The sequence below is a fragment of the Coregonus lavaretus genome (assembly GCF_964263955.1).
Source record: "Coregonus lavaretus genome assembly, chromosome: 4".
NCBI lineage: Eukaryota > Metazoa > Chordata > Actinopteri > Salmoniformes > Salmonidae > Coregonus > Coregonus lavaretus.
In genome coordinates, this window is record NC_139991.1 from 17,586,631 (window position 1) to 17,612,201 (window position 25,571).

Genomic DNA, 25,571 nt, shown 5'->3' on the forward strand with positions numbered 1-25,571 from the left:
TCCTTGGTACACTACAGCCAAGATGAGCGCGTTTAACAGCGTTTTGCTGAAGATTTCAGGTGAACTTGTTGTTGATCAATTGGAGAAAATGAAGTTCCTTTGTCTCAAAGAAATAGGAAAAAATCGTCTCGAGAAGATTACCAGTGGCTTTCAACTTTTCATGGTCCTAATGGAAAGAAATAAACTTGGACCTGAGAACACAGTATTTCTAGTTTCGCTTTTGACAGACATTGGTCGCATAGATCTTGCGGACAAAATTACCAACTGTGAAAGTCAGTATGCTGGGTCACCGAATTATCTTCCTAACGATGAGCAAGGTAAATTAAGTGGTTATCCCCACTCCTGAATATTGATGGCAAAATGTTGACATACCATAGTATAGGCCATTTTGGGGGGGGCTGTGACGCCTGTTTCAACAGTTAAAGGGGAGGTGTTGCTTAGTCATTCTACAGAGGGAAGTGCCCTATGTTTTGTTGAATGTATGTAAGAATGTATCAGAGATCATCGCTTCATGTTATTTGGGGAACCCTGTCACAACTGCTATGAAAGATATTAGGCTACATTGTCACTATCTTTCTGACATGATTGCTATCTTTCTGACATGATCTCCCATACAGTAAATATTTGCCAATGTAAATATAATATTTCCTCTGAGGGAAAATATAAAACATGAAATCCAACTGTATGCCTCAGAGAATGTATAGCCTACTGTATATAGTGCAGTGTGTTGGAAATATGACTTTTGTAGGGGACTTATTTACATTCCATCTTCTCTTTTCCCAGCAAAACTTGACATTGCAACGAAAGTGATCATTGACAACCTTGGAAGGAAGTGGCGAGCATATGGCCGTAAACTTGGCTTGCCAGAGGCCAAACTGGACCATATCTCACAGAAGCACCCTAATGACCTGGAGGAGCAAGTGGTGGAGCTTTTGAAGGAATGGCGGAAAATGCACAAAGCTGAGGCCAAAACAGACACTTTGATAAAGGCCCTTCGTTCCTGTGATCAGAACTACACTGCTGATCTGATACAGACAGAACTTGAAAAACTTAAAGCCAATGGTGGACAGTGAAAGTGTGACGATCATCTTTTCTTAGGCCTTTGTTATTTTGTTGTTTACTCAATGGATTATTTATTCATTGCTTTCACAATGAGTTTGGTGCTTTTATAAGATTCAGTAAATCACCACACTTTGTTGGCAATATTGGTATACCAGTATACTCATGGACCAGTATAATTTTATGGAGAGTAGCCCAGTGCACTCTGGGTACATACATTCCTACTACGTACTGTAAAGGAATTTGGGAGAAACTTTATTGAACTATGGATATTATAAAATTGTATAGATAATGTGCATTCAAATTTGATATTGATGTATCCACTGTTGAGATTAGTTAAACTTTGTTCAAAATAAGTCTGTTTCCCTCAAGCTGGTAAAAATACATTTCTAATGATTTAATGTTGAAGTAAACACAAAAAGGATTTGTTTATGATTGTAGTCATGCCATTCCAAATCCAACAAAACCCACAAATGTTTGTTTGGGGTTACTGTCAAGATGTTCCATAGAGGCTCTGTCGTAGCTGGCCGTGACCGGGAGACCTGTGGGGCGGTGCACAATTGGCCCAGCGTCATCCAGGGTAGGGGAGGGAATGGCCGGCAGGGATGTAGCTCAGTTGGTAGAGCATGGCGTTTGCAACGCCAGGGTTGTGGGTTCGATTCCCACGGGGGGCCAGTATGAAAAATAAAAATAATATATGCACTCACTAACTGTAAATCGCTCTGGATAAGAGCGTCTGCTAAATGACAAAACTTTTTTTTTTAAATTAAAATTGCTGTAATACTTGTTCAAAGCATTAGAATACTTATGTTGGGTAAAGCATGTTGTATGGACACAGATTAAGCTTTTGATTTCAGTTGATCATATATTTATTGTGATTATTAGAGGTTGCAGCCTTGATGTTTTGAGGCAAATTACATTCTAATAGTTCTACCACTAGAGGTCACTCTACTCCTTCAGCGGAATGATCTTGAGTCCATCAGAAAGTGAGACCACAGGTATCCAACTGTTTCTATTGGGGAGAGAAAATGTGTGATTATTTAATCCTACACATAAAGCTATGTCCATTGTGATATATTCTCCCACCCTCAATGTCACAGTTCTCACAGTTATTAAGCTCTAGATATATTACAGCTATATTAGCTCTTGGGAAGAGCAGCCTTGGCCTAGATTGAATCATCCAAACCCAAGTACTGTAAATTGTTCAGTGTGGCAGTACTCACAGCAGCCATACAGCCTGTTCAGCCTGTCGATGTCGTTCTTGCTCATCTGAGTGGCTTCGCCGAAAGACACGTTACTGTCTGGGAAAGGCACCATGGTGGGGCGGTTGTTCTTGGAGAAGGCGTACCTGTAACCACACCAAATCACAATACATCAATATTCAGGTCAACTCAACAATGTCACTAATGAAGGTACAGTATAGCTTGGCCTGAATGAAAGCTCACTGAGGAATGGATGGAGTAATAGCACTTACAATACAATAAGGGTCCACTCCAGAAATATTTGTAATGATTATAAAGACATCATAGCTGACCTGTGGTACTGCATGACAGAGTTGTAGTCATAGGAAGTTCCCTGGTTCAGGGTGGCGATCTTGTCGAATGCGTACTTATACTCTGGAAAACATAAGACAAAATGTTCACAGAGTTGATAGGCTGTGTTTCAATCTACTTCATGAGCAAGGTCAGTAAGGGGATTCGATTAAGATGGCCCGGGTGCAAAGTGATTGCATTCATTTGGAAACGGGCTGCCTCCGCTCTGGCCAACGGCGAATTGGGCGCAAATCAAAAGTGAAGTATGTTAAGCATGTGGAGTAATGTAGGATTCTTTGTTTTAACATGCAAATGTGATTGCTTTTGGTACAAACGTTTTGGGCTTTATTCAGTCCATATTGCGGAAGTTCAGCATTACAGCATAATTGAAATGTAAAGGCAATATTCCTGTGTTAGCGGAGACTGGATTCATGGTAAACGCTGCATATGTCGGCTCAATCGGAAATGACCTTGACATTTCTATCATGCAATCTATAGTGCTTCATCTATACAGATTGAATAGACCCCAAGATCTGCATTCCCAATGAAAACTAGTTTGACAATTCAAACATATATTTTATGGAAAAGAGATGGAAAAGAGATGCAGATTATGGTTCGATTTCAGCAGGGCACGCCTCCCCACAGATTATCCATTATATTGACCAGATAGGCTACTCCATTGGCCACTCTAGCTAGGCTAGGGGTTACGGTTAAGTTTAGGAGTTAGATTAAAGGGTTAAGGTTAAGAAAAGGGTTAGCTGAAAGGGTTAAGGTTAGGGGAAGGGTTAGCTAACATGCTAAGTAGTTGCAAATTAGCTAAAAATAAGTAAGTAGTTGAAAATGTGCTAATTAGCTAAAATGCTAAAGTTGTTCGTGATGAGATTCAAACACGCAACCTTTGGGTTGCTAGACATTCGCGTTATACACCCTCCTTTCTTTTTGCCTTAAGTAACCTTCTGTCTTATGTAACCATACCAAACATAACATATCATACTAATGTGAGTGTCCCGGATTTACATTTACTATGTTATGTCTAGTGTATGAGACCCAGGCTGCCATTCTAGCCAATGAGACGGCAGATACAAGTGTGACAACAGGGACAACTCTGATATAAAGTGTTTTTTCTCAAAGTTGCCGGGATGTCATGTGTCCTACTTATATCATTACACTAGTAACAACCTAAGCATTACAAAACTTATATTTGATCAAATAAGCCAATCCATTTTTAGTTAACCAAATTTGCCACTCTCTCATTGACCTCCATACAAAAACAGCAGTGGTTCCCAACCTGGGGTCCGCGCCCACCTTAGGGGGGCGCCAGAGTTCACGGGGGGGAGGGGGGGGCGCGTGATCTCATTTGCTTTGGGGTCAAACATGCATAACATTTTCCACTATAATTTAATTGTAAAATTAATACATTTTTAAATGTTATTAAAAATCATATGTTTGCAATGCCAAGGCCAATCTAAAAAATAACAATAATGACAGAGAAACGTAAAAGCGGTAATTCCCCGGAAAAAAATTGTGCACATCAATGACCCGCACTCAATCCGTTTCAGCTAGCAGCTTGTTTTTCCTGCAGTCAGAGCATCACTATTTTATGAATAAAAGAACATTGTAGAGAGGCTGTGTGGCCCACAGGTGGTGGATACAGTGAGAACCGTCCCACTCTCTGACAACACTGTCAAAGACAGAATTTATAAAATGGCTGGAGATTGTTAAAACCAGCTGCACGAGAAGCTTAGGAATGTTCCCTTCAGTTGGATGAAACAACAACAGTGTCAGTCGAATCCGTGCAAAATATTGATGGTGATGACTTGAAACAAGACATTCTTATGTCTACCAATCTAGCCACAACAACAACAGGCCAATATATTTTTATAGCTATGGACTCATATCTCTCGTCCAACAATCTGACCAACGAGAATATTGTTGCATGCTGCACTGATGGGGCTGCAGCGTTGATGGGCAAAAACAAGGGATTTAACAGCCGATTGAAGGAAAAAGCCACGGGGTGCGCAATTTTCCACTGCATGCTACATCGCCAAGCATTGGCCAGTAAAAAACTTTCGGAAGACCTTAGTAACACCCTGGTAACTGTTGTTAAAGTTGTCAACTTTATTAAGGCTCGCCCTACTAACAAGAGACTGTTTGCCCAGCTGTGTGAGGATGAAGCGCATCAAACACTGCTGTTACACACAGAGGTACGCTGGTTGTCACGTGGACAAGTGCTTGTGCGTTTTATGGAACTGCATGAAAAAATTAAGGAATTCTTGCAAGATCACAATCGACGACTGTGCGAACAGCTGACTGATGCGTTTTAGATCAAAAAGGCATACCTAGCGGATACATTCACTCTCTACAATGAGACAAACAAGCGGATGCAGGGTCCTGAATCAAACGTCATGCAGTGCAAAGACTCTCCCGAGCTTTTGTGCGGAAACTGGAGTACAGAGTTGGAAAAATGTCAAAAGGGGAGCTACAACAGTCTCCACTGCTGATGAAACAGTCTGGTGGCACTGTGCCTGCGTCTTTACGCACTGAGTTTACCAGGAACATGAACATGCTTCGGGAGGAAATTAAATCCCGTTTTGCCGATGTTGACGAATACTTATCAAAGGAATCGTGGGTGATGGAACCTTATATTTGCAGTCTCGAGGATGTGGAATACCTCGGCTGTGAAGATGAGCTTGCTGTCCTTCAAGCCGATTCTATGTCAAATAAATATTTCCACGAGAACGGATACAAAATGTTTTGGATTGTCAAAGGACACGCTGTTGCACCCAGACTGGCCAAACACGCAGCTACAAGGGTTATTCTACCATTCAGCACTACATACCTGTCTGTGACGGCCTTCAGCGCGCTTGTAACAATAAAAACAAATGCCCTTAACAGGCTCGATGTCCACCAGGACTTTAGGCTGGCTGTCACTAGCATCACACCTGACATCCCATCCCTGGTCAGAGGTATGCAGGCCCAAGGTGGCCATTCGTTTTTTAAGGAAGGAACAAGTTATTGATTGTAACGTACTGTTTGTTATTGTTACTTATTGTTATTTTTATAACACATACATTATAGCTGTGTCAAAACCAGTGTTCACATGATGTGCATGTGTGTATGCAACAAACTGCCCCGTTTCAGTTAATTGGTCTGAGGAAGATCTAGGACAGAGCTATATAGGTGCTGTTAATCACTTATTACACTGATAATGAATCATTATTATTATTTTGGTAACAATGTGTGTGTATAGGCCTACAGTTGATTATACACAAAGATAACCAGGGCAAACCAAAGAGAAAAGGAAATAAAAACTATAATTGATGTACATTTTTGCCAATAAAGATTTGGAATGAATCACTTTATTATAATTTTTTTTGGGGGGGCTCAGCTTTTCTTAGATACAAGTAGGGGGGGCTCCAAAGAAAAAAGGTTGGGAACTACTGATCTATAGGCCTCAAGTGTGGAGTCTATAGATTACACTAACGTTACAGCTGGACAAACAAAAAGTAAAAGCAGGCGTGCTGACAAGTTATATGCAACCCCAAAGAAGTCACACATTTAAAAACCCAGTGTCTATTGTTAGAATTATCAGTGAGATAGAGGCACTCCATTTCGTATCATTAGAAATTCATGTCAGTGAAAGGGAAACAGGATAAAGGTATCAAACCATCAATGATGTTCTCCCAGGCGACACGGATGTGGTTGTCACGGTCGCTGCGGGTCTGCTCATGGTTAAAGCCCAGGGCGTGGAGGAGCTCATGCTGGACGGTGCTGTGGTACAGGCAGCCCTGACGGGCCAGAGACACAGTCTGGGCATTACCCTGACGGCCAACATAAGAGTAGCACCTGGGAAGAAGAGCAGAGGAGGGTGAAGGTGCACCAATCCAAGGCCAGAAATAGGGCCTACCCTAATCATCTAATTCATTGTAAGTGTTTTAGGAAACCTCAGGATAATGGATTATGATCCTCAAAGGGAAATTCAATTAACTATGTGTTGATGTGACATAATTGTTTAATGATGTTATTGAAATACTAGAGCTGAGGATATAGGGCAGCGGAGGATCAAGGCGGAACATTAAATCCAATGGCAGAAAATATCCTAATGATGTATGTAGTCAGTTCAGTAATGCTGTGTTCATAACCAAGTGGGAGGTGGTAATTTACCAGTTGTGAAGTCATGAATACCAGTTGGATGCATTTACAGGCTTTGAACTCGTTGAGAAACGCTGATTGGCTAATGGCCAACAACTTGTGTAAACCATAAACTAAAAGTACAGCTATCATGCTTGTAAACTAATTATAGTGTTCAAAAACCATATTAATAGATGGCTGTTTATAAATAATGTTTTGTCGTCTCCACTTCCCACTTTGTTACGAACGCAGCATAAGGTTCAGAAAACTTCAGGCTAATGAAAGATAAAGGTAAATCATGAAGGATAAAGGAAGCGGGCAGGTTTGCAAAAACAATTATTGTATGGATGATCCTCAATGGGAAATTCAATAAACTATGTGTTGATGTAATATTCTAATTGTTTAATTATGTTATTTATATTCAGGCTCACCCGCTGCGATTCTCAATGCTGAGATAGTCCCTCTCATTCTGGCGCTGGAAGAAGCGGATGCAGGTAGTTTCGGCAAAGGAGTCAAGACCACGCTGAATGATGGCTACTTCGCGAGATGCTGTTGTAGAGATCAAATTAAGAACAAGAGATAGTCAAATTATTGTATCGCTTGTACAATATCTCAACATATGAAATTAAATGTACACGAAAGTGAACACTTACAGAAGTGGTTGGCAATGACATAGGGCACCCAGATTCTTCCATCACTGTACTTTTGCCACATACACCCGCGGCCGGTGCAGGGGTCAGCGTTCTTCTCAGAGGGCATGGCAATGTCTCCCATCAGAGTAGGCTCATCAGCTTCGGGGGCTTGAGAATAGAACACGTAGAACAGGTTACTCTAGTCATAAAATGCTCTTTAATCCTTGAGCATTGAACATAGTGCCAACTTACTGAGATCGCTGTTGGCTCTGGCCAGCAGCTCACCAACAGAGAGCTCAGCAGAAGTGTCTTCCTCAGCAACATTCTCTGTAAGAAGAACATTGGATCTATTAAATCTGCAAAATCATGACATGACATTGTTCATATTTTTCATATGGTGGGAAATGTGTGATAATGCCAAAATAGTTTTTTTCTTCTCACCTTTAGACTTCGGGGGACAACGTGACATAAGACAGACAATGACAAAGTAGAATACATATGAAATGAATGTAAAGTATATGAACACATTACATTAATATATTTATTGTCCAAAAATTACAAAATACCCTAAAGACCAACATATCAAAATAAATGACAACATACGTTTGCAAAGTATTGCATTCAATTAAAATACATGTATTTTAGCAAGTAGCCCTGTTAACAACGTTGTCAGTAATTGTTACAGAAATGCTTTACTTGCTATGACTGTGATTGAGTTTTTTTATCTATCTTAGTTGAATGCACTACCTGTAAGTCGCTCTGCATAAGAGCGTCTGCTAAATGACCCAAATGTAAATGTAAAATCTTTATTGGCCTTGTTTCAGGGCAAAGCTCATTAGAATAATAATAGGCATGCTTTGCAAGTGTTCATTTCTACATTTACATAAAAATGTTGGCCATTTAACAGACTCTCTTATCACACAATATAGTGCCATCCCAGCAAACCAAAACTGGTTCTGTGAAAGTTCCCAGAACATTTGTTAGGTCTCGGCAAATGTTCTCATAACACAAAAACTGTCCAGTTGTGCTGATGATTATAGAATGTTTGTATAAAACATTCACCTGATGTTGCGTGAACGTTCCTAGAACACATTTTGTCTGTTCTTTAAAGTTTCCCAGAATGTTTTATTAGGTTGTGGGAACAGTCTGGTGAGAAGATTGTGGAAACATCACAAAATATATGTTCCCAATAAAGACTGTCCAGTTGTGTGGATAATTCTACAATGTTTATTTAAAAAAAACATCAATTTGATGTAGCAAGAACGTTCCCAGAACACATTTAGTCTGTTATTTAAAGGTTCCCAAAATGTTTCTTTAGGTTGTGGGAACATTATGGGGATATGACAAGAGATAGGTTCCCAAAACACTAAAACTGTGCAGTTGTGCTGACATTCAGATAATGTTTATATCAGGGTGCACAAAACAGTCCTTTGATGTTGCAAGCATGTTGACAGAACAGCCTTTCTGAGTTCTTTAAAGATTTCCTGAACATTTAATTTGGTTGTGGGAACAATGTGGGTACATTACAAAATATACTCAGTTGTGATGACATTCATACAATGTTTAAGTTAGATTGCACAGGACATTCCTATAATGTTGTAAGAATGTTGACAAAACACCTGGTTTAAAGGTTCTTAGAACATTTAATTAAGTTATGGGAGTTGTCTAGGATGTTGCAAGAATATTCAAACTTTACGCATTCTGACCAGCAAAATAAAGTTATGAACCCGTTTGAACCCCAAAAATGGAACGATTTATATAATTATTTTCTGTTTCTTCACCAATCAGTGTGGCTAGAGCAGCTTGCTGTAGCGTGCAAGCTATAGTTGTTTACATGCATTGGACAGACAAGTGTAGGGCGTGAGATGCAACTGAAATTTTGCAGGTGGGGAGAGAGCAAGAGGGTGGAGGAGGAGGCTTGGCTTGGCTTGAAGTGCTGGGCATCTTGTTATGACAAGCATTATCTGAATTTGGCCCACATAATTATACCTACGGAGGAGCTGCTTCTATGAAGAAACTTTGAATATCTTTGAACTTCCGAGAGTTGGCTTAACGTTGGACCAGCGCTAACAAGGTTGTGTGTGCAGAGCGGGACCAGAATTAAAATAAAAAGGTCTTACTTTTTTGTAGTTAATAAATCCAATGTGAAACATGATAACTATAGTTTCCTTAACTAGCATTGAAAAAGTAAATCCATTCTTCTCTAATTAAAAACCTCTCAAATATCTGAATCACGTTTGTAACGTCAGTAGGCTACAGTAGCCTATACTTCGGAGGGGGAGGGATAGCAAAGATTTTCAGCTGGCAGGCAGACACTGGAATAAGTTTATGAGTGTCTGAGTGAGGGCTTTGTATAGGTGCTTTGTTGCATTTTTTGTGGGACTGGAATATAAAATAACGCTATTAACCGGTTCCCATGCTTTTAAAATAACGGTCCTGTTCTGTAACAGTATAGATCACTTTCATTCCTGGTTATGATTCTGTTCCTCTGAAAATGTCGTTCTGTTACAGTTTTCTGTTCTGTTCCCTGAACCGGTTCCAACCCCTGGTTAGAAGATTAGTGTACATAGAATTATAATAGGGAGAATAGTGTACACTAGTAGGATATACCCTCATCTATTGCCTGCACTAACCATGGAACTGTGTGATGACAAGGCCAAGTATTGCACCATGCGTAGGGTTCAAACTGTTACGGCTTGGTCTGCACTCCACTCCAAAACGATTTAATTAGACATCATGCCTGAAGGGAACTAACAGTAAATTGGCAGTTGAATATGTGTGGTTAGGCCTACTGACGGTCAATATTGATAGTGGCTAATATTTTACATGATAGAAATAGGAAGAGAAATTTGGGGTAACCTAAAATTAAGACATTCGAGAGTGCCCATACCTACAATAAAAATTCTGCATAATGGCATTTCAAAAACTTTACTGTGGGAAAGTTGGTATGTTTTTTTATTTAATTTACTATTTAATTTTGTATTATTGAATATTAAAACATACAATCTACTTGCAGTGAAGCCGCTCAACATTTACATTACATTCACACGTCTCCCGAGTGGCGCAGTGGTCTAAGGCACTGCATCGCAGTGCTAGCTGTGCCACTAGAGATCCTGGTTCGAATCCAGGCTCTGTCGTAGCCGGCTGCGACCGGGAGACCCATGGGGCGGCGCACAATTGGCCCAGGGTATGGGAGGGAATGGCTGTTTGCAACGCCAGGGTTGTGGGTTTGATTCCCACGGGGGGCCAGTATGAAATAAATTACAAAAAGTATTATAATAATGTATGCACTCACTAACTATAAGAGCGTCTGCTAAATGACGTAAATGTAATTCAGTCATCTAACAGACTCCTATCCAGAGCGACCCACAGAAGCAACCAGGGTCAACGCCCTGCTCAAGGGCACGTCAATAGATCTCCCACAAGGTCAAAAACGGGGACCCGAACCAGCGACCTATCAGTCACTGGCCCAAACTGTCAGGCCACCAGCCCTCCAAGATCCCCCCTGCTGTTCCCTGAGAGCTGCCACTCAAGCAGTCTTGAATCTTGCGTTGTTTTATATATCAACTCATACACCCTGTACCATGGAATCGGTATATCAGAAATCTCAACTATTTTGCAATCTGTATGGCAAAGCTGTCAACATCCTGGTCCTCAAATGAAACTGGTATACTTTCCTATTTCATGCTATTTTTATTCCTCTGCCAGTTTTGATCCTTTATATTGGGCAGACAGTCCAGTTCCCTACCTCCTCCCGTTGCCACCTGCCTCTTCCATTTTTGGGGTAATGCTGTAATCAGTTGGTTGTAATTGAGCAGACCTTCCCATACAATTCTGATAACTCCATGAAAGACATAACTCTTTCATTCCAATTTACAATATAATTTAAAACAAAATACCCTTTTCAAACATACAGGTATTTTATCAACCAGCACATTTGAGTAAATTAGCTAGCTAACGTTACAGTCCTGTATTGAATTCATATAGCTAGCTAGCTATATTTTTGATTCACAGTCAATCAATTTCGCCTATGCCATGGTAGTCACTGCTAGACTGGTACCTTCAGCAGAGTAAACATGTTTGTTTGTTCGTTCTATCTTTGACTAACATTAGCTAACGTAAGTTAGCTTACATTAGCAAATAAGAGTAGCTCAATCTGGTAGCCATCTATTCCACCCTTATCTGGAAAACACTCTGTTACAAACACTCTGTTACAAACACAGCTAACTCACTCTCTGTTTGTGTATTGATAGTAATCAATGATTAATGTGTATAAATATCCGAAACCTTGAACATCCCACGGAGCATAATTAAATCCATTATTAAAAAATTGAAAGAATATGGCACCACAACAAACCTGCCAAGAGAGGGCCGCCGACCAAAACTCACAGACCAGGCAAGGAGGGAATTAATAAGAGAGGCAACAAGGCGACCAAAGATAACCCTGAAGGAGCTGCAAAGCTCCACAGCGGAGATTGGAGTATCTGTCCATAGGACCACTTTTTAAGCCATACACTCCACAGAGCTGGGCTTTACAGAAGAATGGCCAGAAAAAAAGCAATTGCTTAAAGAAAAAAATAAGCGTTTGGTGTTCGCCAAAAGGCATTTGGGAGACTACCCAAGCATATGGAAGAAGGTACTCTGGTCAGATGAGACTGAAATTGAGCTTTTTGGCCATCAAGGAAAACGCTATGTTTGGCGCAAACCCAACACCTCTCATCACCCTGAGAACACCATCCCCCCCAGTGAAGCATGGTGGTGCAGCATCATGCTGTGGGGATGTTTTACACCGGCAGGGACTGGGAAACTGGTCAGAATTGAAGGAATGATGGATGGTGCTAAATACAGGGAAATTCTTGAAGCAACACTTGAGTGGTTTAAGGGGAAACATTTAAATGTCTTGGAATGGCCTAGTCAAAGCCCAGACCTCAATCCAATTGAGAATCTGTGGTATGACTTAAAGATTGCTGTACACCAGCAGAACCCATCCAACTTGAAGGAGCTGGAGCAGTTTTGCCTTGAAGAATGGGCAAAAATCCAAGTGGCTAGATGTGCCAAGCTTATAGAGACATAGCCCAAGAGACTGGGTGAATAGTTATGCACGCTCAAGTTCAGTTTTTGTCTTATTTCTTGTTTGTTTCACAATAAAAAATATTTTGCATCTTCAAAGTGGTAGGCATGTTGTGTAAACAATTTAAATTCCAGGTTGTAAGGCAACAAAATAGGAAAAATGCCAAGGGTGGTGAATACTTTCGCAAGCCACTGTAGATATGTACATGTACATATATACAGTGGGGAAAAAAAGTATTTAGTCAGCCACCAATTGTGCATGTTCTCCCACTTAAAAAGATGAGAGAGGCCTGTAATTTTCATCATAGGTACACGTCAACTATGACAGACAAAATGAGATTTTTTTTTCCAGAAAATCACATTGTAGGAAATTTAATGAATGTATTTGCAAATTATGGTGGAAAATAAGTATTTGGTCAATAACAAAAGTTTCTCAATACTTTGTTATATACCCTTTGTTGGCAATCTTTTTAAGTGGGAGAACTTGCACAATTGGTGGCTGACTAAATACTTTTTTCCCCCACTGTAGGTAGGGATAAAGTGACTAGGCAATAGGATAGATAATAAACAGCAACAGCAGCGTATGTGAAAATATGTCAAAAGAGTTCGTGCAAAAAGGGTAAATGCAGATAGTTAAATAATAGCTATCGGACTAACTATTCAGCAGTCTTATGGCTTGGGAGTAGAAGCTGTTGGTTCCAGACTTGGTTTATTGGTACCATTTGCCATGCAGTAGTTTGGCATCTTTAACCATGTTTAGGACCTTCTTCTGACACCGCCTGGTATAGAATTCCTGGATGGCAGAGAGCTCAGGCCCAGTGATGTACTGGGCCGTACGCACTACCCTCTGTAGCGCTTGTGGTCAGCTGCCAAGCAGTTACCATACCAAGCAGTGATGCAGCCAGTCAAGATTATTTTATATTTTTTTTACATTTTAGTCATTTTAGCAGACGCTCTTATCCAGAGCGACTTACAGTTAGTGAGTGCATACATTCTTTTTGTATTTTGTATATTTTTTTCATACTGTGGCGTTGCAAACGCCATGCTCTACCAACTGAGCTACATCCCTGCCGGCCATTCCCTCCCGTGCCGACGACGCTGGGCCAATTGTGCGCCGCCCCATGGGTCTCCCGGTCGCGGCCGGCTACGACAGAGCCTGGATTCGAACCAGGATCTCTAGTGGCACAGTTAGCACTGCGATTGAGCCACTCGGGAGCTGCTCTCAATGGTGCAGCTGTATAACTTTTTGAGGATCTGAGGGCCCTTGCCAAATCTTTTCAGCCTCCTGAGGGGGAAGAAGCGTTGTCGTGCCCTCTTCACGACTGTGTTGGTGTGTGTGGACCATGATAATTCATTAGTGATGTGGACACCGAGGAACTTGACGAAGCTCTCAACCTGCTCCACTACAGCCCTGTTGATTGGATGGGGGCATGCTCAGCCCTCCGTTTCCTGAAGTCCACGATCAGCTCCTTTGTCTTGTATTGCTGACGTTGAGGAAGAGGTTGTTGTCCTGGCACCACACTGCCAGGTCTCTGACATCCTCTCTGTAGGCCGTCTCATCATCGTCGGTGATCAGGCCTACCACCGTCACATCGTCTGCAAACTTAATGATGGTGTTGGAGTCGTGTGCGGCCCGGCAGTCATGGGTGAACAGGGAGTATAGGAGGGGACTAAGCACGCACCCCGGAGGGGCCCCCGTTTCGAGGGTCAGCGTGGCGGATGTGTTGTTGCCTAGCCTCACCGCCTGGGGGCAGCCCATCAGGAAGTCCAGGGTCCAGTTGCAGAGGGAGGTGTTTAATCCCAGGGTCCTTAGCTTAGTGATGAGCTTGGACGGCAATATGGTGTTGAACGCTGAGCTGTGGTCAATGACATTCCCACAATGTTCCACAATTTTCCAAATAAATCTGTTTTTATGACGTTCATAGCATATTTGTTTTAAGTTTAAACCCTTTGACACATACAAACAAACGGGTGTGATCATTCTACAGTGGTCCCTGCAGCGTACGCTCAAGCCGGTGTGATTAGAATACTTATTTAGAATGTCCAGTTAGAATTGATGCAACAGTCAGTGTTTGAGCTGGCCACAGTTTTTTCACAGAAAATGTTTGCACAAACACAGTCCTTACAAAGTTATGTCCTGAATGTGACCAGTTTATTTTTGGATGCAATGTTCAGACATTCACAGAAGTAGCGATAGCATAACACAATCATCCAAACCGGAAAATGTAGGCTACATTAGTCCTAGTGCTAACTGAGGAAAGATTTAGCTAACTCTCGGCTGACAGAAACCACAATATGAATTAGCTAATAGCAATTTCTAGTTACAATTCATCACATCACGGATGAGCTCACCATTGATTGTCATTTTTTAGTAAAACACTTTCTAAAAATCAAAAGTAATCCAACAATAGGTAGTTTGTGTGCGCCACCATGTTTCTTTTTTTCCGTCAACCAAAGATAAGAAGAGGAGACAAGATGAGTTGCACTGTTTGCAGTATGCACCTTTGGTCTGACGGACGTTTAGTAGACACACAGAATGCATTGTATAATGTCGACAAACATGGCACCACACATAGCTGGCAAATAGCTTAGCATTAGCTCAACATAATCAGTACAACCTTCAAAAAAGTATTTTACACACATCATAGGTGTCTATTACAATCTATGCAATGATCGGAATGCATGATTTGTCACCAGTACTTGAAAACATGTGAATAAAACTGCTACAGTAAAAATGACAACACAATATACAGAAAATAAGGCACTAACTTTGATAGGAACGCTCACATGTCCAAAGTTATTATTTGTAAGGAAAACAACAATGAAGGCAATGCGAGCGCCAGCCAGAAAATATGCCAGGGGGAAATAGTTTGTGCAAGACTGCGCAAATGTCTGCATACTTGATCTGCGTAAACACTGGGGAAGTGCTTGGCCTCTCCTCGAAGAGAGAAGTTTGTCTGGCTCAGTAAAGCCTGAAACATAAATTGTCCACAACAGTGAAATGGGCTACTTCTATGTGAATTAATGAGGAGGTGGAACACACCTCAATTCAAACTGTTGTTAGAAAATAAAACTTGTTCGAAAATCATTTGAAATTGATAAGTGGAAACATAGCCCATAGATAATTAGCAGGCAGCATGTCTTGGTTTGAGGGCAGCGCGGGTTAACTGTCTTGTTGCGTAACAATCTCATTTTGGAACAGTGAGTACATTCTGAAATCACGTGCATAAAAAAACTCACGCTGGGGCGACCGTTAGAGATATTTGGAACTCACATGTGAAGAGGTTAACATAATATTCCATTGATGTTGATAAACAGTGCATTTCGGAAATAATTCAGACCCCTTTGTTATGTTACTACCTTATTCTAAAATGGATTAAATTACATGTTTTCCTCATCAATCTACACACAATACCCCCTAATGTCAAAGTGAAAACAGGTTTTTAGAAATTTTTGCAAATGTATAAAAATTTAAACAGAAATACCTTATGTACATAAGTATTCAGACCCTCTGCTATGAGACTCCAAATTGAGCTCAGGTGTTTCCATTGATCATCCTTGAGAGGTTTCTACAACTTGATTGGAGTCCACCTGTGGTAAATTAAATTGATTGGACATGATTTGGAAAGGCACACACCTGTCTAAATAAGGTCCCAAAGTTGACAGTGCATATCAGAGCAAAAACCAAGCCATGCCAAATAAATTGTCCATAGAGCTCCGAGACAGACAGGATTGTGTTGAGACACAGATCTGGGGAAGGGTACCAAAACATTACTGCAGCATTGAAGAACCTGATGGTCACTCTGACAGAGCTCCAGAGTTCCTCTGTGGAGATGGGAGACCTTTCCAGAATTACAACCATCTCTGCAGCATTCCACCAATCAGGCCTTTATGGTAAAGTGCCAAACGGAAGCCACTCCTCAGTAAAAGGCACATGACAACCCGTTAGTGGCAGCATCATACTGTGGGGATGTTTTTCAGCGGCAGACACCGGAAGACTAGTCAGGATCGAGGGAAAGATGACTGGAGCAAAGTACAGAGAGATCCTTGATGAAAACCTGCTCCAGAGCGATAAGGATCTCAGACTGGGGCGAAGGTTCACCTTCCAACAGGACAACGACCCTAAGCACACAGCCAAGACAACACGGGATGGGCTTCGGGACATGTCTCTGAATGTCCTTGAGTGGCCCAGCCAGAGCCCGGACATGAACCCGATCAAATATCTCTGGAGAGACCTGAAAATAGCTGTGCAGCGACACACCCCATCCAACATGACAGAGCTTGAGAGGATCTGCAGAGAAGAATGGGAGAAACTCCCCAAATACAGGTCATACCCAAGAACACTCAAGGCTGTAATCGTTGTCAAAGGTGCTTCAACAAAGTACTGAGTAAAGGGTTTGAATACTTATGTATATAAGGTATTTCGGTTTTTAATTTGTAATACATTTGCACAAAAAAAAAACAATTTTAAACCTGTTTTTTATGAGGATTAACATTTATTTAATCAATTTTAGAAGAAGGCTTTAACGTAACAAAATGTTGAAAAAGTGAAGGGGTCTGAATACTTTCCGAATGCACTGTATATTTTACCTTCTCTTGGAGGTCCTCAGACATTTCAAGAACATTTAGAAAATGTAACATTTAAGTTTTACCACAACATTCTCAGCATGCAAATTTGTAGTTCCTTAAAGCAGATTGCAAAACATCCCCATTATGTTTCTCTCCAGATTGAATGGCTATTCACATTTGAGGACTGTGTCTTAGGTGATATAGAGACACATGGTATTTACGTTTCATTCATAGGACATTTGAATAGCATTTATGGTCAATTAAGAACACCATGTTTCCTTCTTAGCCTTATGTGGGTTTGAACCTGCAACATTGAGCTTTGCAGCCAGATCATTAACCCTTTGTGCCACCAGGAGATAGCTGTAGTAGTGCAGGGTATTTTCAGTCTAATATGGTCAATCAGGACACAGGACACCATTTCTGAGTTAGAAGGTTGCCACACCTATTTGGAGTCATTCCTGTCCTAGAGAGGAAATTCTTGTTTAGGTTCCACCTCGAAGATTGACGGAGGCTGCTAATACATATTCAGGTATTGGGAGTGGGAACCTTGTGGTGATTTTCATGTGTAGCAGAGAAATAACAACAAATAGGGTACTGACTGACAGCTGTCAGTGTAACTTGGTAGCATGCTAACCTTAGCCAGCTATTGAAAGTTATGTGAGCACCATTTTAGTTAAGACAGGCTGTATTGTTAGTCAGGTGAAAATAATTATTTCAGATAAAGACTACCAGCCTACCTGTCAAGAGATGAGTCTCATCTAAGCTGTGCCTGTATGAGCTGTTGACATGTTGAGGGTTGACGTTTCTCTAACTCTTGCGTTTTGATAATTCCAGTAAAACCGTGTCGGATTCCAGATGTCATTAATATTTGGACATGCACACGGACATTATCAAAAAGCTATATATTCTTTGTTCTCTCTGTTATCATTTCAGTAAGCTAGCTAGGTACAGTGGGGAAAAAAAGTATTTAGTCAGCCACCAATTGTGCAGGTTCTCCCACTTAAAAAGATGAGAGAGGCCTGTAATTTTCATCATAGGTACACGTCAACTATGACAGACAAATTGAGAAAAAAAATCCAGAAAATCACATTGTAGGATTTTTAATGAATTTATTTGCAAATTATGGTGGAAAATAAGTATTTGGTCACTGACAAACAAGCAAGATTTCTGGCTCTCACAGTTCCACTCCTCTTTGTAGATCTTCTCCAAGTCATTAAGGTTTCGAGGCTGACGTTTGGCAACTCAAACCTTCAGCTCCCTCCACAGATTTTCTATGGGATTAAGGTCTGGAGACTGGCTAGGCCACTCCAGGACTTTAATGTGCTTCTTCTTGAGCCACTCCTTTGTTGCCTTGGCCATGTGTTTTGGGTCATTGTCATGCTGGAATACCCATCCACGACCCATTTTCAATGCCCTGGCTGAGGGAAGGAGGTTCTCAACCAAGATTTGACGGTACATGGCCCTGTCCATCGTCCCTTTGATGCGGTGAAGTTGTCCTGTCCCCTTAGCAGAAAAACACCCCCAAAGCATAATGTTTCCACCTCCATGTTTGACAGTGGGGATGGTGTTCTTGGGGTCATAGGCAGCATTCCTCCTCCTCCAAACACGGCAAGTTGAGTTGATGCCAAAGAGCTCGATTTTGGTCTCATCTGACAACAACACTTTTACCCAGTTCTCCTATGAATCATTCAGATGTTCATTGGCAAACTTCAGACGGGCCTGTATATGTGCTCTCTTGAGCAGGGGGACCTTTTCAGTCCTTCACGGCGTAGTGTGTTACCAATAGTTTTCTTGGTGACTATGGTCCCAGCTGCCTTGAGATCATTGACAAGATCCTCCTGTGTAGTTCTGGGCTGATTCCTCACCGTTCTCATGATCATTGCAACTCCACGAGGTGAGATCTTGCATGGAGCCCCAGGCCGAGGGAGATTGACAGTGCTTTTGTGTTTCTTCCATTTGCGAATAATCGCACCAACTGTTGTCACCTTCTCACCAAGCTGCTTGGCGATGGTTTTGTAGCCCATTCCAGCCTTGTGTAGGTCTACAATCTTGTCCCTGACATCCTTGGAGAGCTCTTTGGTCTTGGCCATGGTGGAGAGTTTGGAATCTGATTGATTGATTGCTTCTGTGGACAGGTGTCTTTTATACAGGTAACAAACTGAGATTAGGAGCACTCCCTTTAAGAGTGTGCTCCTAATCTCAGCTCGTTACCTGTATAAAAGACACCTGGGAGCCAGAAATCTTTCTGATTGAGTAGGGGTCAAATACTTATTTCCCTCATTAAAATGCAAATCTATTTATAACATTTTTGACGTGTTTTTCTGGATTTTTTTGTTGTTATTCTGTCTCTCACTGTTCAAATAAACCTACCATTAAAATTATAGACTGATTATTTCTTTGTCAGTGGGCAAATGTACAAAATCCACAGGGGATCAAATACTTTTTTCCCTCACTGTATATCAATGCAATATCTAAATTGCAGCCACGAATCCACCATATAACTAGAAAGAATATAAGCTCTGGTAATGTGAATAGCCTATTGAATGTTTTGCAGCGTGTATTGAAGCAATGGGCGGGTTCATTTTGAATGGCCCGATGCCCAGGTTAGGTGGAGATTTATCTTAGGATCAATGGAATGGTTGAAAATGAGCAAACCCTGCACACCCAGGGCACCGGGCCATGCAAATTAATTTGTCTAAAATGTTAGTGGTCAAAACAATTCATCTTGGGGGGCGGGGGGATCGGGGTTCTAAAATGCAATCATATCACACAATTTTACCATTTATAAAATGGTAATATATTTTTGGAACACAGACTACCTAAAAAATAAGTGAAACTTGACAAATTATCCAATGGACTGGACATCCTGGCGCCGATGAAGATGGCGGCCTCGCGACTAGCTCTTAGCAGTATTTAGTTTTTTTATGTATTATTTTTTACATTATTAGCTCAGAAAGTGTTTTGCATCATTACATACAGCCAGGAAAAACTATTGGATATCAGAGCGGCGGTAACTCACCAGCATTACGACCAGGAATACGGCTTTCCCGAAGCAGATCCTTTGTTTGCTCTCCCCAGGGCAACTGAACTGACTCCAGCGGCTGACACAAAACATTGCCGGCAGAGGAGAGGCACTCGGAGCGGCCTGCTGGTCCGACTTAGGAGGCGCGTACACCACCCACCGCTTCCAAGTATTCTACTCACTAATGTTCAATCTTTGGTTAACAAAGTCGACGAACTACGGTCAAGGATTTCTTTCCAGAGAGACATCAAGGCCTGTAACATACTCTGTTTCACGGAAACATGACTCTCTTGGGATATTCTGTCGGAATCGGTCCAGCCAGTTGGGTTCTCAGTTCATCGCGCAGACAGGAATAAATATCTCTCCGGGAAGCAGAAGGGCGGAGGTGTGTGTTTCATGATTAACGACTCGTGGTGTAATTGTAGTAACATAGAGGAACTCGAGTCCTTCTGTTCACCCGACCTAGAATATCTCACAAGCAAATGTTGACCGTATTATCTCCCAAGATCATTTTCTTTGGTTATAGTCACGGCCGTGTATATCCCACCTCAAGCCGATACCACGACGGCCCTCAAAGAACTTCACTGGACCTTATGCAAACTGGAAACCACATATCCTGAGGCTGCATTTATTGTAGCCGGGGATTTTAACAAAGCAAATTTGAGGACTAGGCTGCCGAAGTTCTATCAACATATCGACTGTTGTACTCGCGCTGCAAAAATCCTCGACCATTGCTATTCAAACTTCCGGGATGGTTATAAGGCCCTCCCCCGCCCTCCTTTCGGCAAATCTGACCACGACTCCATTTTGCTTCTCCCTTCCTATAGGCAGAAACTCAAACAGGAAGTACCTATGCTAAGGACTATTCAACGCTGGTCTGACCAATCGGAATCCACACTTCAAGATTGTTTTGATCACGCGGACTGGGATATGTTCCGGGTAGCTTCCGAAAATAATTTAGACATATAGACTGAAACAGTGACTGAGTTTATCAGGAAGTGTATAGGTGATGTTGTGCCTACTGTGACTATTAAAACCTACCCTAACCAGAAACCGTGGATAGACGGCAGCATTCGCGCAAATCTGAAAGCGCGAACCACCGCATTCAACCATGGCAAGGTGACTGGGAATATGGCAGAATACAAACAGTGTAGCTACTCACTCCGCAAGGAAATTAAACTGGCAAAACATCAGTATAGAGACAAAGTGGAGTCGCAATTCAACGGCTCAGACACAAGACGTATGTGGCTGGGTCTACAGACAATCACGGACTACAAAAAGAAAACCAGCCACATCGCCGACACCGAAGTCTCGCTTCCAGACAAGCTAAACACCTTCTTCGCCCGCTTTGAGGATAACCCAGTGCCACTGACGAGGCCCTCTACCAAGGACTGTGGCCTCTCCTTCTCCATGGCCGATGTGATTAAGACATTTAAGCATGTTAACCCCCGCAAGGCTAACGGCCCAGACGGCATCCCTAGCTGCGTCCTCAGAGCAAGCGCAGACCAGCTGGCTGGTGTGTTCATGGACATATTCAATCTCTCCCCTTCCCAGTCTGCTGTTCCCACATGCTTCAAGAGGGCCACCATTGTTCCTGTACCCAAGAAAGCAAAGGTAACTGTGGTCCTCTGTAGCTCAGCTGGTAGAGCACGGCGCTTGTAACGCCAAGGTAGTGGGTTCGATCCCCGGGACCACCCATACACAAAAATGTATGCACGCATGACTGTAAGTCGCTTTGGATAAAAGCGTCTGCTAAATGGCATATTATTTTTTATATTATAAATGACTATCGCCCTGTAGCACTCACCTCTGTCATCATGAAGTGCTTTGAGAGACTAGTCAAGGATCATATCACCTCTACTTTACCTGTCACCCTAGACCCACTTCAATTTGCTTACCGCCCCAATAGATCCACAGACGATGCAATTGCCATCACACTGCACACTGCCCTATCCCATCTGGACAAGAGGAATATCTACAGTGAGGGAAAAAAGTATTTGATCCCCTCCTGATGTTGTACGTTTGCCCACTGACAAATAAATGATCAGTCTATAATTTTAATGGTAGGTTTATTTGAACAGTGAGAGACAGAATAACAAAAAAAAATTCCAGAAAAACGTATGTCAAAAATGTTAGAAATGTATTTGCATTTTAATGAGGGAAATAAGTATTTGACCCCCTCTCAATCAGAAAGATTTCTGGCTCCCAGGTGTCTTTTATACAGGTAACGAGCTGAGATTAGGAGCACACTCTTAAAGGGAGTGCTCCTAATCTCAGTTTGTTACCTGTATAAAAGACACCTGTCCACAGAAGCAATCAATCAATCCGATTCCAAACTCTCCACCATGGCCAAGACCAAAGAGCTCTCCAAGGATGTCAGGGACAAGACTGTAGACCTACACAAGGCTGGAATGGGCTACAAGACCATCGCCAAGCAGAAGTTGGTGCGATTATTCGCAAATGGAAGAAACACAAAATAACTGTCAATCTCCCTCGGCCTGGGGCTCCATGAAAGATCTCACCTCGTGGAGTTGCAATGATCATGAGAACGGTGAGGAATCAGCCCAGAACTACACGGGCGGATCTTGTCAATGATCTCAAGGCAGCTGGGACCATAGTCACCAAGAAAACAATTGGTAACACACTACGCCGTGAAGGACTGAAATCCTGCAGCGCCCGTAAGGTCCCCCTGCTCAAGAAAGCACATATACAGGCCTGTCAAGTTTGCCAATGAACATCTGAATGATTCATAGGAGAACTGGGTAAAAGTGTTGTGGTCAGATGAGACCAAAATCGAGCTCTTTGGCATCAACTCAACGTGTTTGGAGGAGGAGGAATGTTGCCTATGACCCCAAGAACACCATCCCCACCGTCAAACATGGAGGTGGAAACATTATGCTTTGGGGGTGTTTTTCTGCTAAGGGAACAGGACAACTTCACAGCATCAAAGGGACAATGGACATGTACCGTCAAATTTACATTTTAGTCATTTAGCAGACGCTCTTATGCAGAGCGACTTACAGTTAGTGAGTGCATACATTTTCATACTGGTCCCCCGTGGGAAACGAACCCACAACCTTGGCGTTGCAAACGCAATGCTCTACCAACTGAGCTACACGGGGCCCCAAATCTTGGATGAGAACCTCCTTCCTTCAGCCAGGGCATTGGAAATGGGACGTGGATGGGTATTCCAGCATGACAATGACCCAAAACACACGGCCAAGGCAACAAAGGAGTGGCTCAAGAAGAAGCACATTAAGGTCCTGGAGTGGCCTAGCCAGTCTCCAGACCTTAATCCCATAGAAAATCTGTGGAGGGAGCTGAAGGTTTGAGTTGCCAAACATCAGCCTCGAAACCTTAATCCCTCCTGAGATGTGTGCAAACCTTGTGGCCAACTACAAGAAACATCTGACCTCTGTGATTGCCAACAAGGGTTTTGCCACCAAGTACTAAGTCATGTTTTGCAGAGGGGTCAAATACTTATTTCCCTCATTAAAATGCAAATCAATTAATAAAATTTTTGACATGCGTTTTTCTGGATTTTCTTGTTGTTATTCTGTCTCTCACTGTTCAAATAAACCTACCATTAAAATTATAGACTGATCATGTCTTTGTCAGTGGGCAAGCGTACAAAATCAGCAGGGGATCAAATACTTTTTTCCCTATTTCTTTCTATGCTTGTCCTAGGGGAGAGAAGAGCTGACAAATCAGAATTGAGGAGGTTTGTTACTGAGCCCCATGAGGAACACCTGATGCTGCGCTGACTTCTCTCTCCTGGATGCTGTCCAGCCCAAACTGTCCTGTTGTCTGTTTCACCGCCTCTTACCCCAAACAAGGCGCTTCAGAGGGTGATACACACAGCCGTGATACACACAGCCGAACGCACCATTGGGCGCACACAGCCTGCCCTCCAGGACACCTACAACACCAGGTGTCGCAGGAATGCTTTACAGTACTATTTTCCTTACTGTAAAACATTACAGCATCCCTGTAAATGTACAGCAAGGATGCTGTAAAATGTCTTTACAGTAAGGAAAATAGTACCGTAAAAAATATTGCTGTAAAGCAAAATTACAGTATTAAGCTGGCAACTGTGGTGGCAGTATAATGCTGTACATTTACAGGGAAAGGTTTTACAGTGTAGATAAAACCCTAAATAGAACTTAATGGGAATCTTAGCTAATGTTCTGTGAATGTTCCCGGTTTGTGGGGATCAGACTTCTGAAAGGAGGCCACAAAATTGTGAACCACTATAAAAATAAAAATAAATTTATAGAAAACTATTTTGTATTTTCAAAATACAAATTACAGCTCTCGAAAGTATTTTGTTATAAAAGACTTTGGATTGTAGTTCAGGCAAATGGAATATAAATTACAAAATACTCAAAGGTAATTGAAATTCTGTACGTATTTCAAATACAGTCAATGTTATGGCATGGTAGCTCCGTATCCTGTGTCACTCACCTCAGTCAGTTCCTCAGCCCAGGCAGAGGACACCAGCATCAGGGCCAGGAGACCCACAGTGAACTTGAACACAAACATGGCAGCAAAAGGACTGTAGGATAAATACAACCACATAGGGAAAATCATTAAAACCAGCCATAGTGTTAGTCATTGAAGCTCACACACATACAGTATGAATATTGAGCACAGTGCTATTACCTCAGAGCTCCGAGAAGGAATGGGTGAAATGGCAGTAGTTAGGGTCGTTTTTTATATTTTGGCCTCAGGCATACACGTAGATATAACGGATCCCCAAATAAGGAAATATGAGCACAAAAATATGCTGACAGTTCAGGACATTAGGTGGGAATTCTGCAGGAAATCCTTGAAACGGGTGTGAAACATGACATGTGTGAGGTGTGCATGTACACTTTTTGTGTTCTTATGTTCGACCTTGAGGATTTCAAAGCAGGTGTTCCCTTCTCTGTGTGCCATTCTCCTTTTCTAATTTCATTCATTGCTTTTCCCATGTTCAGAAATAGTAGTTATACTTTGAGGTGTATAAAAACATTGTTGATTGATCTTTTTCATCATTTTCTCATTGAACAGAAATCAACTTATTGTTAAATACACATGTTGGCAATCTCCAAAAGACCCCTCAAATAACACACTATGAAATCTTCTGATGTCAGTGTGTTCTCTCATTCAATATACTGTAGATATCACATTACTCTTGTGCACATAGAGTAATCAAATGTTGTCTAATTCATAATAGGTCTTATACTGTAGGCCTATGGATGGGGCTAGAAGTAGCTTGCTATATCCTTATTGTTGTTAACTTTATTTTTCTCTACGGTGAACTGATTTAGTCGTTTGAATGTGTGCAAGAACACACTGGATAAGATTATAAAGGTTTTGCTCTGGATAAGAGCGTCTGCTAAATGACTAAAACGTTAAATGTTTCCAGCAAGGTCATAGTGGGGCAACCAACCCAATTATCAGATGTTTTTCAGAAATAGACTTAAGTAGTAGGAAAAACAAATAGGCTACCATCCTTGACTGTACTGGTCTCTCCCTCTACAATGATTGTAACCTCCTCCCCTCATGTCATTG

General features: G+C 41.8%; 2 protein-coding genes across 2 annotated transcripts; one reads left to right on the plus strand and one right to left on the minus strand.

Moving 5' to 3' along the window:
* On the plus strand, positions 1 to 1,845 carry LOC311128143 (FAS-associated death domain protein-like). Its single transcript, XM_084160124.1, has 2 exons — positions 1 to 317; positions 784 to 1,845. Exons 1-2 carry the CDS (start codon positions 23 to 25, stop codon positions 1,071 to 1,073), a joined length of 585 nt encoding a protein of 194 aa, XP_084016250.1. The 5' UTR covers positions 1 to 22; the 3' UTR covers positions 1,074 to 1,845.
* A 53-nt stretch (positions 1,846 to 1,898) lies between these two features.
* On the minus strand, positions 1,899 to 24,688 carry LOC311128144 (low choriolytic enzyme-like). Its single transcript, XM_084160125.1, has 9 exons — positions 24,678 to 24,688; positions 24,476 to 24,570; positions 7,607 to 7,681; positions 7,376 to 7,522; positions 7,154 to 7,271; positions 6,259 to 6,437; positions 2,594 to 2,675; positions 2,283 to 2,407; positions 1,899 to 2,071 (listed from the first exon to the last, which is right to left on the minus strand). Coding segments are annotated over exons 2-9 (810 nt in total). The 5' UTR covers positions 24,558 to 24,570; positions 24,678 to 24,688; the 3' UTR covers positions 1,899 to 2,069.
* Between the last annotated feature and the right edge of the window lie 883 nt (positions 24,689 to 25,571).

Coding starts and splice junctions, on each gene's coding strand:
- LOC311128144 (XM_084160125.1), bottom strand. CDS start 24,557: ATGTTTGTGTTCAAGTTCACTGTGGGTCTCCTGGCCCTGATGCTGGTG. Junction 7,272..7,375: donor TGTCATTGCCAACCACTTCT/GTAAGTGTTCAC, acceptor TCTCTACAACAG/CATCTCGCGAAGTAGCCATC. Junction 6,438..7,153: donor AGCATTGAGAATCGCAGCGG/GTGAGCCTGAAT, acceptor TCTTCTTCCCAG/GTGCTACTCTTATGTTGGCC.
- LOC311128143 (XM_084160124.1), top strand. CDS start 23: ATGAGCGCGTTTAACAGCGTTTTGCTGAAGATTTCAGGTGAACTTGTT. Junction 318..783: donor TCTTCCTAACGATGAGCAAG/GTAAATTAAGTG, acceptor CTCTTTTCCCAG/CAAAACTTGACATTGCAACG.